Source organism: Urocampus carinirostris, chromosome 12 (assembly GCF_059441175.1).
Source record: "Urocampus carinirostris isolate Australia breed hairy pipefish chromosome 12, RoL_Ucar_1.0, whole genome shotgun sequence".
Lineage (NCBI taxonomy): Eukaryota > Metazoa > Chordata > Actinopteri > Syngnathiformes > Syngnathidae > Urocampus > Urocampus carinirostris.
The window spans coordinates 36543942-36559558 of record NC_142360.1 but is presented as its reverse complement, the minus strand read 5'-3'; the positions used below and the strand labels follow the sequence as shown (position 1 = coordinate 36559558).

The 15617-nt window shown below is 41.0% G+C and overlaps 1 protein-coding gene across 1 annotated transcript in view; it reads left to right on the top strand.

Moving 5' to 3' along the window:
* The window catches only part of atp8b3 (ATPase phospholipid transporting 8B3), a 55149-nt gene extending 41971 nt beyond the window's left edge, over positions 1 to 13178 (top strand). Inside the window, exons 22-29 of the mRNA XM_088349688.1 lie at positions 1253 to 1439; positions 6227 to 6450; positions 6591 to 6674; positions 8570 to 8794; positions 10274 to 10412; positions 11264 to 11394; positions 12675 to 12813; positions 12904 to 13178. Coding sequence (XP_088205814.1) covers positions 1253 to 1439; positions 6227 to 6450; positions 6591 to 6674; positions 8570 to 8794; positions 10274 to 10412; positions 11264 to 11394; positions 12675 to 12773 — 1089 coding nt within the window. The 3' untranslated portion in view covers positions 12774 to 12813; positions 12904 to 13178. The remainder of the gene's footprint in view (positions 1 to 1252; positions 1440 to 6226; positions 6451 to 6590; positions 6675 to 8569; positions 8795 to 10273; positions 10413 to 11263; positions 11395 to 12674; positions 12814 to 12903) is intronic.
* Positions 13179 to 15617: the final 2439 nt, after the last annotated feature.

The window sequence follows — 15617 nt, the reverse complement described above, 5'->3', positions numbered from 1 at the left end:
TAACATGTTAAACTACATAAATAAACATATTTGAAAAAAAAGATTTTTTTGTATTTTGTAAGGGAAAATACGACAGTTTGTAAGGGCATGGAGCAGACTAAATTTTGGGGAGCCATAGATCTCTGTTGGGACCCATAGATTTTTGGGCATGCGAGTCCCCGGGACCCATCACTTTTCACAGGTCAAATGAACACTGCTAAAACCACAGTTTATTTGTGTATTTATTTATTCATATGCCACATGTCATTGGACAGCTTAAACCATTGGGACTCATAAAATGACCATTTTAAATTCTACTCATCACAGATACATCTCGATCAGTCTAAAACGAGATACCCGAAAACGATAAAGCTCGCCAATAAATCCCTTGCTAATGAGATGATTGAACTGCTACCCTGCAAACGTGGACTCGTTACATCCGGGCCCATCCAGCAAATCCAATTGTGTAAAATATTTACTACAAAACACCCGATAATGCTAACAGATTAAAAAAAAAAAAGAAGAAAAAAAAAACGCCTAAAGGCATTTCTGCATCAACGGATGTTCCTTGTTGCAATCCTTCTGCCTCGTAATTTCTGTTAACAGATAAAGAGAATCATTAAATTATTTTTGATATGGTTAGCCTCTGACCTTTTGATTGACACTACTCTCGGCCAATAGCAAGCTTTTTTTCACGGTCCACAGGCCACATTAGCCTATAAGGTCCTGTATTGATAAAACGGAAATCCCCTCGTTTAGCCAGTAGTAACTCATCCAAATGATGATTCACACATTGGTTCGCCAATGAAAGTCTGAAAACGATCAGTCTGTGATTGGCTGAGGACCAGTTCAGGGTGTCTCCTGCCCACTGCCCGATGATTCCTGGGATGGGCTCCAGCACCCCCGCGACCCTACTGAGGATAAGCGGTGCAGCTAATGAGATGAGATGCGCAGATGTTCAGAGGGTATTCAAATTAGACCCCAAAATAAACGTGTAACGCCACTTGCGATTCATTTTCACGCACCATTTTTGAGCGCAAGTATGCGCAATGTGTGATTGACTTCTGGAAAAGAGAAGTCAAACATTTACAACTCTTTTAAAATGTCTAAAAAAATTGAGTAAATATTATATCGTGGCTTCAAGTGACCAATTATTGGTCCTATAACAGGGACCTCATATTTGGCCTTTATCGGTTCTATAACTATGGTGCATTTTAACCTATTTTGAAAAAAAAACCGAATCTACAAACTACCTCAAGATGTTTCTCTCCAGACAGAATTTGACCAGAGACCAGAATGGGGCGCCAAGTTCATGAGCCTCGCCCAAAAGTGTCAGACGGTGCTTTGTTGCCGGGTCACACCAGGACAGAAGGCGGACATTGTGAATTTGGTCAAGAAACACACCAAATCCATTACCTTGTCAATCGGAGACGGCGCCAACGATGTCAACATGATCAAGAGTGAGTTAACCTAGCCAAACAATATGCAGTGGTACTTCTATCTACAAAAACCTGTAAACACAAGCATTTTGGTGTACATTTTTTATTTGCAACAAAAATCTTGCTCGTTATATAATGAAAAATACAGTTCATGAGCAGTACCAGAGGCTACCACTAGAGACCGCCAGAGCTCCCTCACTGCTGGCTTCTGCTCATCCAGTTTGTGCATGCACCACAAGAAATAATAGGGAAAAAAAAGCGCGGTGTTCGAGAGTAACCAAGCCCAGAAGTACAATTTGGAACCAGCGAGCGCCGATCACAAAGCCGCGGAGGAATTTATGCAGCACTTTACTGCAATAAATTCTAAGGGAGGTTATATTCCTGTGAAGAGGAGTATGAACCAGAGTAGCTGACTTCTACGAAGGAGATTCGAGAGTTGCTAGCCGATTGAGAAAAATCTGCTGCTTTTGTTGAAAAAAAAAAAATCCAGAAGAAGCAGCAACTCGTTGTCGAACTGCTCTCTCTAAAGACACCTAAGTTGTGCATTTTCGTAACATTTTGAAAGAGAGGCAGAGATAAATCTCCTTGGTTAAGTCTTACCCTAAAAGGCCTTTAGAAAATGAAAATGTTGCGAGTCCAGCTTAAAAGGCAAATGGAAGTGATGAAGAAAACCTAATATAGGCTCAAGAAATGTTTGTGTGTACATTTGAAGTTACTATCTATCTATCTATCTATCTATCTATCTATCTATCTATCTATCTATCTATCTATCTATCTATCTATCTATCTATCTATCTATCTATCTATCTATCTATCTATCTATCTATCTATCTATCTATCTATCTATCTATCTATCTATGGCATCTATTCCTCTATCTATCTATGGTATCTATCTATGGTATCAATGGTATCTATCTATCTATGGTATCTATGGTATCTATCTATCTATGGTATCTATCTATCAATGGTATCTATGGTATCTATCTATCAATGGTATCTATGGTATCTATCTATCTATCAATGGTATCTATCTATGGTATCTATCTATGGTATCTATCTAGCTATGGTATCTATCTATCTATGGTATCTAACTATGGTATCTATCTATCTATGGTATCTAACTATGGTATCTATCTATCTATGGTATCTAACTATGGTATCAATGGTATCTATGGTATCTATGGTATCTAGTCAAGTCAAGTCAAATTTATTTATATAGCCCTTAATCACAAAAATGTCTCAAAGGACTGCACAGGATTACAGTTACAAAATTACACAATTACCTGATCTTAAACTAGCAAACCAGCATGCGGGCAAGGAAAAACTCAAAAACCTCAGTGTGAGGAGAAAAGAGAAACCTTGAGAAAGGACCTCACATGTGGTAATCCCCCTTCCAGGATTGAACAGGGTGAATTACAATTAGCATTACTGTACACAGAATAGTAAACACTAGGTAAGATGTTGAAAATGTCCGGAAAGAGCATGACATCAGCGACGACGCCAGCTGGTAAATGCAGGGGTTGACATGCTGCAGGTCAGACGCCGGTCCGCTGACCCATCCCAAATCATCCTTCTCCTTCGTATCAGCCAGGCAGGCCTCAGAAAAAGACAGGACAAAACAGAATACGAGGTGGGCATCAATCATATGCTTTGGAATAGAAGTGTGTCTTAAGCCTCAATTTAAAAACTTCCGTTGAGGTTGCAGATCTTATCTCCAGAGGCAGGGCGTTCCACAACACCGGGGCCCGGATGGAGAACGCTCTCGAGCCCGCAGACTTCTTGGCTCTCGGAGTCACAAGTAGACCAGCATTTTCCGAGCGCAGACTCCGTGAAGGAACATAGGGGGAAATCAAATCGGAGAGATAAGAGGATGCAAGCCCATGCAAACATTTATATGTTAATAAGAGAACCTTAAAGTCACATCTTAAGTGGACTGGGAGCCAGTGCAAGTTGGCCAATACAGGTGTAATATGCTCAAACTTTTTAGTCTTAGTCAAAAGTCTAGCTGCCGCATTCTGAACCAGCTGCAAACTTTTAATGCTAGACATCGGGAGACCAGAAAGCAATACATTACAGTAATCAAGCCGAGAAGTAATAAACGCATGAATTAAAATCTCTGCATCTGATTGGGATCTGATTGGGCATCTGTATCTATCTATCTTTCTATCGATCTATCTATCTATCTATCTATCAAACTCACATTCACCAAACATTTATTCCCCTCTGCTCTTCCCAACCTGACACCGAACATTAAGCCCAAATCACAAGAAAGGGTGAGTTGCTGTGCCATGCAATCCTTCACCAGCAGGGAGGCCAAACAGCATACACTGGTTTACCCCCTCCGCATCATATTATTCGATATTAGTCATTTTTAACTATCCTTCGCCATTCAAATATATCCTTAGCTCACGCCCTTGCGTCTATTAAATTAACCGACCTTATATCCAGAGCACGTTTCACTCCATTCATCCAACCATATTTCTCTCATTGTATTTCTGCACTATGTACTCTTTTAGTCAGACATCCTTCATTCATTCCTTCCATATGTCCAAACTGTCTCAGAACATGTTCATCACCAGTTCTTCTCCTTATTTCCTCATTCCTTAACCTCTCCAGTCGTGTCATTCTACACGTACTACGTATTTAATTTCGAAGACATTTAACCTATTACGCTTATTTAATCTCAAACGCCACGCCTCTTAACCGTACATCACTGTTGGTAACACCACACCTTCATACAATCCTCCATTCGCAGATTTCTACAATTGAACAATCCACTCAGCACACCCATTGCCTTGCACCCTTTACCCAACATCCTCTTCACACCCTCCTCCAAACCACCACCATACGAACCCAAATACCATCTACCTTCTGTAAGTTTACACCATTTAACAAAATATCCAATCCACCTACCTCACCACCTCTCAATGTCACGACCAGGACGGAATCAGGACCCAAATGCGTAGTGTTACCACAAGTTTATTGATAGAAAATGGAAGGGCAGCTCCCGTGATCCGGTGCTCGCTGGACGCGGAAAGCAAGCCGCAATCGGATCATGATCCGAATACAGAAGTGGATCTTCTGTAGCGGGAGATAAGGACGAAAAAACAGGTCGCTAGCCGGGACAGGAGAGCAAAAACGTGGTCAGGATCAAAAACGGGTCGTAAGCCGGGACGGGAGAGCAGACGGGGTCGGGATCAAAAACGGGTCTTAGCCGGAGAGAAAGGGGGAGATCAGGAACGGACAGGTAGAAAAACGGGTGCAAAAACGGGACAGGAGGGAGTGAGGGTCAAAATACTTGCCTTGTAACAACAGAGGTTCGCTGACGGACTGACAACCGGAGAGTGACAGGACTGGGCTTAAAAAAGGACAGGGAACCATTCAGGTAGCCCGCAGCGGCTGGCACCAAATGAGCAGGCACAGGTGATCCAAATCAGTAATCATGAAACTCAAACACCTCATTACCACATTATTTGTCTGGATTCAAATTACAGTAGCTTTAATTTTGAAGGTGCAGTATTTGTTTACGTATTATAAACAGTCCTGTGCATGGTAACTCCTCCTGTAACCAGGGTTGGGTAGGGTTACTTTAACTTGATTACTTTCAATTACTTTTGGATTACTCCAATACCAAATATGCTTAAAAAAGACAAAAGAAACTATATATGAATAAAATGATGACTCACAACACGTGGTAAGCTTTCTCTCCTGGCTTTGATCTCTTTGATCTCCGGCAAAACTAACATAAAATGCGACAGAAACAAAATAAAAATAAATCCAAACAGCTTGCCAACATCATTTTTGCCGTTCCTTTATTCCGTTACTCCCCGAGCCTGCACAAAATTGAGTCATTTTTCCATTGTAAGGCCTCATAATAAACTCACATTTTTACGAATTGTACTGTATAACGATAGTGTAGTAATATTCCTTGACCTAATCTTAAAATGACATTGATCTTTTATTCCACTATGAAATATAAACTCACATTCTATGTGGTTAATCTTGTGTATTTGTCAGGACCAGAACGGAAACAGGACCCACTCGCGTAACGTTACTCACTGTTTTATTGGGAAGAAGGGAAAGGATTGCTTGCACACACGATCCAGAGATCGCTGGTCGCGGGGAGCAGGTTGCTCGGACGCAGAAGCGGTATTTCCGTGGCGGGCGATGGCGGTGTCTGGAATGGAAAAAACGGGTCAGTAGCCGGGATAGAAGAGCAAAAATGTGATCGGGATCGGAAACAAGTCAAAAGCCAGGACAGGAGAGTAGACGTGGTCAAGATAAAAAACGGGTCGTTATTGGGTACAAGAGAGGAGACGTAGTCGAGATCAAAACAGATCGTAATCCGGGATGGGAGAGCAGACGTGGTTGAGTTCAAACAGATCGTAGCGGACCAACAGGAGCAAAAACACGGGACAGGCGAAAAAGGGCTTGCCGTGTAAAAACAGAGATTCGCAGACAGACCGACAAAAGGGGACTGACAGGACAGGGTCTGAATACTGACAGGGAGCCAATCTGTCAACAAGCTGCAGCTGGCGCCACACGGGCGAGGCCAATTGGGCACCATGGTAACCACGACAGTATTTCATCTTAGTACTGTATTTTTTATTTTAAACCTGTTACCCGTCTACTATTTGAATGTGTTTTTTAGTGATCAGGAATATGTATTTCATAACTATATAGGATGCTGTTGGGAAGTTCTGAAGGCACCAATTATTTTTTTATTATTTCATATCAGAAACTCGCAATTCCATGCTTCTGTAATTGTATTTTTCTCAGTATTGAATCTCCTTCCTTTTGGGTTTTAGCGGCCCACGTCGGCGTGGGACTGACAGGAATGGAGGGAGGTCAAGCCGTGCAGAACGCCGATTTCTCCTTGTCCCGTTTCCGGTTCCTACAGAGGTTGCTGCTGGTCCACGGGCGATGGTCGTATCGCCGCATTTCACTCTTCCTACGATACTTCCTGTTCAAGACCTGTAGCTTTGCGTTGGTGCACCTTTGGTTCGGCATCTTTAACGGCTTCAGTGCTCAGGTGAATTGATAACTAGACTTGTTGCTGCACATTTCAAAGTGCTCAATAAATACACAATGTCCCAGGTATTCACAGGAGCTGTGTGATAATAAGATTTTTCTGTTTTGACTGTTAAAAAACATCATATTTCTGTCTTGCAGTCAGTGTATGAGACATGGTTCATTGCCTTCTATACAGTTTTCTACACCTCCTCACAAATTTTGTTTGTGGCCTTCTTTGAAAAGGTGAGAAAGGTAGCTTATTCCTACTCTTGCTATTCACCACATGAATTCAAAATAAAAGGGATTTACAGGGCGTTCCAAAGGTCTTGAGAGCATTTTGACCCTCGAATGTCTCGGAAACTATTAATCTTGTGAAACACATCTGGTAAATTAAGAAGGATTTTAATTTCATTTTTTACATGCATTGCATTGTCGGTGGTTACATTAGTCTTATTATTCGTGCTTTACTGTTTTGTGCTATGTCGAAGAAAGCTGTGTACGGACCATTATTCTTTGAAAGAGCAACAGTCAATGGTGAGAAGTACCTCAATATGTTGGAAAACTGGTTAATGGATACATTGAGTGAGAAAGAGTGGGGTGATTTAATGTTACAACAGAATGGGGCATCACACACTGTAGCTTCGGTGTTAGACAGTTTCTGAACACAACACCGCCAGACGGATGGATTGGACGGTCTGGGCAGAAAAATCAATAATATAATCAAATAACAGAGGCTGCCGCAACCATGGACAATGAGAATATATCAGCTTGATGTGTGTCCTGTGACCAATGGTGCTCATATTTAGCATTTTGAAATATTTTATGTAAAACATGAGATTGCCAGCTTTCAGAATTTACCAGAAAAGACTGGGAAAGGACTCCGGAGTCTCAGAGCCAGAACCAGTAGGCTCAAGGACAGCCTCTTGAATCAGGCTTTTAGGTCTCTAAACTCTTTCCCTGCCCTACCCCCTCTCACTCCTCTACTTTCTGCAAAATCCATACAAAGCTGCTCTATTTAGACCACACGGGTAAGACAAAGTAATTCCATCTGTGCTGTAGCTTGTGAAAATAGCATATTTGACAATAAAGTTGACAGTTGAATACAAAAAAATTGTAATCCAAAATCAGACTATTTAAAGTATGGGCGGCTTGGCAGATGAGTGGTGAACACGTTCTTGGCACAGTTCTGAGGTCATGTGTTCAAATCCATCTACCGGCTTTCTTGTGCAGAGTTTGCATGTTCTCCCCGTGCTTGCATGGGTTTCCTCCAGGCACTCCTACATTCCAAAAGCATGCATGTCAGGTTAATTGGCAGGTAGAAATTGTCCCTAGGTGTGAATGAGTGAGTGAGTTGTCCGTCTCTGTGTCCCCTGCCTGTTAAGAACCGGAACAGGAGGAGGACCCAGACGCGTGACGTTTCTCAAACAAGCTTTATATTATGGGAAATGGGGCAGTCATGCATCTTAATCCAAACACCAGTGTATCGGCAATCGTTGGGCGGAAGACATAAAGCAGCAGTCTGGCGTGGAATGACAGGAAGCCAGAGGCTGACGAGATCGATAACAATTGCACAAGCAGATATTGGACGGATGTGTCCGACACCAGACAAGACGGGACGGACAGGATAGATATCAGGCACTGGAGACTGGAGTCCGATAACAAGCAGGACGAGATGGACGGAAACGATACCAAACACTGGAGATCAAAATTAAACACAACAAAGTAGCCGGGAACGAAAATGGAGATCGATATAAAACAGGACCAAATAGACGGTAATGATATTGGACAGGAAACACAAGCAGGAAATAAGACTCAAAACCCACGTCTTGCGGGTGCAGAGGTTCGTTGACGGACTGACCAAGGGTGAGTGAGAGCACTGAGCTTAAATAGGAGAGAAGCCAAACGGGTGTGGCCATTTTGAGCGCCATGGGCAACCGCCTGAAGATACCTGGGATGGGCTCCAGCACCCCCGCGACCCTACTGAGGACAAGCGGTGCTGATGATGGACGGATGGATATTTAAAGTATAAAAGGGGCAACAACAAATTAAAATTAAACATTAAAATACATTTTTTAAGCAATTCTTCCCATTTTTGTGTTGCTACAACACTTCAGAGTGATGCCCCGGTTGCCTTGCAGGACGTGAGCGCTGAAAACTGCCTGAGGTGGCCAGAGCTGTACAAGTGCGGACAGCGACAAGAGCTTTCCGGTCCTCTGGTTCTGTCCACCTCACTCGTGTACGCTCTCTACGCTTCACTCGTTCTCTTCTTCGTCCCGTGCGGAGTTTTCTACGACACCGCCAAAGATTTCCAGACCATGGCGGTCACCGTGTCCATGGCTGCCGTGTTTACTGCTAATATTGAGGTCAGAGTTGCACACAAATACAGTAAACCCCCGGGATACAGCATGATTCTGATCTGAGATGGGGATCACCAGGGGAAATTCCTGTACAGCGAGGGATAGAAACTGATGGTAATTACCTAATCCATTACTAAAACATCAAAATAAGAAAATAATGTCCGGTAAGTACTACAGTGGAACCTCGGTTCTCGACCATAATCCGTTCCAGAACCCTGTTCGAAAACCGATTTGTTCGATCACCGAAATCATTTTTCCCATTAAAAGTAATGTAAATCGTTTTAATCCGTTCCAACACCCTGAATGTTTACCTTGGATGTTTAACGTAAACATAAAGCTAACCCAGGCTAATCGTACGTTCGCGTTATCGTAGCCTTCCGTACGAAAGATTACGCTAACACGAACGTGTAAAAATAAAAAAATCAGGTCGTTTACAAGTCATTTAGCACCCGGGTCTCCACAACAAGTGGTGAGCGGTTCGTTGGAAAGGGGGCTCCGTTCCAACACCCTGAATGTTTACCTTGAATGTTTAACGTAAACTTAAAGCTAACCCAGGCTAATCGTACGTTCGCGTTATCGTAATCTTCCGTACGAAAGATTACGCTAACATGAACGTGTAAAAATTTTAAAAAAGGATAAAGAAAAGAATTATGAATAGGATTTCTTACCTTTGTGGTGGTCAGCAGAAGGCGCAGGCAAGATCAGACACTCGCACACCTCCTTGATATTTTGCTATTATTTCTTTCTTAAATGCAATAGTTGTACGCACTACTTTTCTTTTTTCACCTGTAGCAACTTTGCTGCTTGCACTGACTTTCTTCAGAGGCATAATAAGGGGCTAAAACACCCGTACGCTGCTCAGCATCGCACCCTAGCGTACGCACTCACGCATAACCGGCGTTCGATTTTTTGACCGAACAGCGAAGCAAGAATTTCTCCAAATTTTTGGTCGGACTCTGAATTTTTTCGAACTGAGAGGCGTTCGAAAACCAAGGTTCCACTGTACTTGTTAGTTACATATGTGCATGTGAAGGATTAACACCATAAATAAATACAGGGAAAAAGGTAAACATGAAATGTAATTTAGCTTTGGTGGGATGTGACTGGTTCAGTGTAGTAGCGGGTGGATGCCGACTTGCTTTAATCAGTGCCTTATTTTCATAATGGTCAAGAGCGTCCATTGTTTACTGCAATGCAACTTAGCAAGGGTATCAATTTGTGTGCCTTCTTCATGTGAGATGATCACATGCTTCATGTCCATGGTTATTATATTTTTGCTTCTCCCGTAGGCCTTACTGCAATCTTTAGGATCAGTAGTACAGTACAGAAAACACAGTATTGCGAAGCAATGAGTCACATTTTATTAAGCACAAGAGATTAGGAAATGAAGTAGCTGTATCCCAGGGTTGTACTGTAAAACATCAGTATTGCAGTATTATTCTTTGACCTAATCTTAAAAATGACATTGTTTTTTTATCCCGCTAGATTGTGTTGTTGACCAGAAACTGGACAAAGTTCAACATAGGGGCCACGATTGTTTCTTTGCTGCTTTACTTCGTTTGCTCCAGGATCACACATAGCAAGATTTTCTTTCAGAGAGCACCGGCAGATTATTTATTTTACGGTAATATTTTCTGTTTTTTTTTCCTGCAATTTTGTGCAAGTTACTGCAGTCTTGGAAATATTTTTTAAAACAAATATGATGGAAAACCATCAACACTGTCAAGATCAGAACAGAAGGAGGACCCAGATGCGTAACGTTACTCACAAGTTTATTGAGATATAGAGGAAAAATGATTCTGTTTTCCTTTATCAATCCCCAATCCAAGCTCCGTTCTCCTGTCCCGGCTACCCGTATCCTGATTCTGTTTCCTGTATCGATCCCCGATCCAAGCTCCGTTCTCCTGTACCGGCTACCGTATCCTGATTCTGTTTCCTGCATCAATCCCTGACCCAAGCTCCGTTCTCCTGTCCTGGCTACCGGTATCCTGATTCTGTTTCCTGTATCAATCCCTGATCCAAGCTCCGTTCTACTTTCCCGGCTACGGTATCCTGATTCTGTTTCCTGCATCAATCCCCGATCCAAGCTCTTTTCTCCTGTCCCAGCTACCCGTATCCCAATTCTCTTTCCTGTATCGATCCCCGATCCAAGCTCCGTTCTCCTGTCCTGCTACAAGTATTCTGCCCGATTCCGTTTCCTGTATCAATCCTTGATCCCTAACTTCCCGCTCGTCCCGGCTGCCCGACTTGTTCCGATCTCCGACCACGCTCAGTTCTCCTGTGCCGGCTGCCCGACTTGTTCCATTCTCCGACCATGTTTCGTTCGCGAGGGCTTCCCGCTCCTACTGGCCAGCGAGCACCAATTTGCTGTCTTTTTCCTCTCGCCCTGACTTCCTAATAAAGCATTGTGTGAAACGTTACGCATTTGGGTCCCCTCCTTGTACCGGTCAACCACTGAACTGTTCTTTTCCTCAGGCGCCTCCGATGAGGCCTTCAAAGATCCCGTAGTGTGGCTCACCGCTCTGCTTACTGCCTGGACTGCCGTGTTGCCTTCAATGACCTGCCGCGCCTTCAGCGTCATCCGAACCGGGCGCGACAAAAATAAGGTGAGAATAATCCTGAATATCCTACAGTGCCTTGGAAAAGTATTAGCCCCCCCAAGAACTGTTTCACATATTGCCATATTTCAGGTTTCAACTTTATAGATGTCATAAACATTTGCCATTCTTTTATAATGTTAGGTTTAAAATCATTACATTGTAGAATGTCCTTTATATTTAGGGTCGTTGCGATGTTGGTAGGTGATCGTGTGTCCCCTTATCTGGTCTTTTGCGGACTCCAACATATTTTCTGCCAGAATCGCCTTGTATTGGGCTCTAGCCATCTTACCATCAGCTCTGATCACCAGAACGTGATGCTGCCACCACCATGTTTGACAATGGGGATGGTGTTTTCGGATAAATGTGGAGTATTACGTAAAACTTTGCAATCAGCCCAAAACGCTCATATTTTGGTCTCATCTAACCAGAGCTCCTTCTTGCACATGTTTTGTGTGTCTCCTATGTGGCTTCCTGCCTCCACCATACAGGCTTTTGTATGGTATTCTTTAAGAAAGGGCTTTCTTCTTACCATTCTTCCATATAGGGCAGATTGCACTGGTGAATTACAGCTGTCCTATGTTCAGATTGTCCCACCTCAGCTTTGTATGCCTGCAGGTCATCCGATGTGATCATGGGTCTCTTGGTTGCTTTTCTGATTAGTTTGCTCCTCGTTTGGGTCAAAAGTTTAGAGGGGCCGCCAGGTCTTGGTAGAATTGCAGTGGTTATATGCTCTCTCCATGTTTATGTTATTGCTCGCACAGTGTTCCGGTAGCTGTGTAAATGTTGTAAAATCTTCTTGTAACCCATTTCTGATTTAGATTTTTTACAAAACGTTATCCCGGACATGCCTCGTGTGTTCGTTGGTCTTCACAATGCTGTCTGTTCTACAGAGACTCCTGAGCCCATCACAGAGCAGGTGCATTTAAACTGAGACTTAATGACACACAGGTACACTTTGTCTGCCATTGTTAGTCATTTGAGTCAACATTGGATCATTGGCTGACCACAAAACAGGGGGGCAATAGTTTTGCAACACCTACTTTTTGTTTTTTTTTCATTGTAAATATGATTTCAAATGTTGAAATCATTTGGTTCCACCTCACGATTGTGTCTCACTCGTTGTTGATTCTTAGAAATAATTTTGAGTTGTTTAACTTTAAGTTTGCAGCCTGAAATGTGGCAATACGACACAAAGTTAAGGATACAATGGATTTTCTTTTACATTTGGCCGTCACAAGCAATGCGCTTTACAACCATCTAAAATGTTTTACCTGGATGCGATACAGGTTCACTTCACGTCCCGTCATCCAGTGGAACTGAAGTCGCAGTTAAGAAGAACCACTTCTCTTTGCCCGTCTTCACTGGCCTTGGCTCAAGCATCCTAACCCAAGCACATCGGCCTTGAAAGAACTATAAGGCACTGTGGTAAAATGATGGATTTAAACTGTAAATATGTTATTTTACTGTTGCTTATCTTCTTTGCATACTGTGTGCCATTCTTGCTTGTATTTGTAGAAGGAGGAAACAGCCGACACCGAGCTGCGGCCAGATAAGGGACCGCAGGCATGCTTAGTTCCCTTTACTATAGAATATGTTTACGATAACATGTTGTTGTGTAAACAAGTCTCAACTGTTTTTTTGTCACTCCCCCTTTCTTTAGCAGAAGAGACCTTATGTAAAGTAGGACGTTCCTAACATAATAAAAAGGCAAGGACGAAGGACACTTTTTCAGAGTGACTTCGGTGGACTGTAAGGGCAGTCTCTGGTCATTCTCCTTGCAAGTAAAGTTATACTCACGTCTCTGTGTCTTCTTTGAGTGCAGGTTTTATTATAAATGTTAAACATAAAACCTGAACACGTGATGAAGTGCTAGATCAGTTCAATTACTTTTGTTACAGAATAAATCTTAGAGATTTCGTACGGTGTATTTTCAAAAGGGGAAATATCAAAATGGTGGCACCTTGATTATGTAATTCGTTCAGTGTATTCGATGGTAACACTCCTGACTGGAATGGTCACAAAGTAATGCTAACTTACTTGTGGAAGAAGACAAAAGTTAGTTTTTGGAAAAGACAAAGCTATTTTGGCATTGAATGAAGACGTTTGTATGGAGTGTTGAAGAAATTTCTTCCAAGATAATGGGTCTTTTTGGACTCAAGAAGAATTTGTTTCCTGTGTAGAATAAGCCTGTTACTGGAAAAAGCTAGACGCTGGAAATTTATGCTGTTATTTAGTGCAAAAGAAGCTAGTTTTTAGTCTTAAAAAAAGCTTTTATTCTGTGGATAAAATAACACTTGTTTTTGTGAAAAAAGGAAGCCACTTTTTAATTCTATCTATCTATCTATCTATCTATCTATCTATCTATCTATCTATCTATCTATCTATCTATCTATCTTTTTATCTATCTATCTATCTATCTGTCTATCTATCTATCTATCTATCTATCTATCTATCTATCTATCTATCTATCTATCTATCTATCTATCTATCTATCTATCTATCTATCTATCTATCTTTTTATCTATCTATCTATCTATCTATCTATCTATCTATCTATTGTTCTATCTATCTATCGTTTTATCGTTTTATCGTTCTATCGTACTATCTATCGTTCTATCGTACTATCTATCGTTCTATCTGTCTATCGTTCTATCGTTCTATCTTTCTATCTTTTTATCTACAGTATCTATCGTTTTATCTATCTATCTATCTATCGTTCTATCTATCTATCTATCTATCTATCTATCTATCTATCTATCTATCTATCTATCTATCTATCGTTCTATCGTTCTATCGTTCTATCGTTCTATTGTTCTATGTATCGTTCTATCTATCTATCGTTCTATCTATCTATCTATCGTTCTATCTATCGTTCTATCTATCGTTCTATCTATCTATCTATTGTTCTATTGTACTATCGTTCTATCTATCTACCTATCTATCTATCTATCTATCTATCTATCTATCTATCTATCTATCTATCTATCTATCTATCTATCTATCTATCTATCTATCTATCTACAGTATCTATCGTTTTATCTATCTATCTATCTATCGTTCTATCTATCTATCTATCGTTCTATCTATCTATCTATCTATCTATCTATCTATCTATCGTTCTATCGTCCTATCGTTCTATCGTTCTATTGTTCTATTGTTCTATGTATCGTTCTATCTATCTATCGTTCTATCTATCTATCTATCGTTCTATCTATCGTTCTATCTATCGTTCTATCTATCTATCTATTGTTCTATTGTACTTTCGTTCTATCTATCTATCTATCTATCTATCTATCTATCTATCTATCTATCTATCTATCTATCTATCTATCTATCTATCTATCTATCTATCGTTCTATCTATCGTTCTATCTATCGTTCTATATATCTATCTATATATCTATCTATCTACCGAAGCCATACCCTCCTAGTTGGCGGCCACGAGAGTGAAGAACACTCTCACATACACCAAACATTCATTCCCATTTGCTCTTCCCAACCTGACACCGAACATTGGGACATTTTATATTGGATGCAAAAAATATACTTCTTGATGTTGAAGATGAGTTTCAAGGTATATAGATGACAATACTTGTTTTCAACAAAGAAAAGTTATCGCTAGAAACTCAAAAAAGATGAAACCTAGGTTTCACCAAAGACGGCAAAAATTTATAAAATAGTGGTAGTGGTAGTTTACACAACACTAATTTTCAGGCTGAAAGAAACTAGCTTCCTGCGAAGAAGATAAAGCTAGTTTTTGGGCTTAGGAAAAGCGACTTTTCAGGTGTGAGAAAGGTCGTTTTTGGCATAGATTATTTTAGTTTATGGCATAGAATAGGCTGTTTATTTTCAAACGTAGAATACGTTTTTAGCATAGTAGTGAGTTTTCGGCTTAGAATATCAATGCTTATTTAGTGCTAAAACGAGCTAGCTTACTGCGAAGAAGATAGTCTTTTTGGCTTCAATATAGCTATTTTTCAGGTGAGAATGGGGTCGTTTTTGGTGTTGAAGATGACATAGAAGACAATGCTGTTTTTTAAAAAATGTTCCTTTTACCAAAAGAATCTAATTTCCTGCAAGGAATGTTGCTTGGTCGTAGAAGATGACACTAGTTTTTGGTATAACAGAGGATTTTTGTTTTCATCGTAGAACAAACTAATTTGCAATGAAAAAAGACCATGCTAGGTTACAGGATGGAAAATGTCAACACTAAACGAGTTTGTTTCTCTG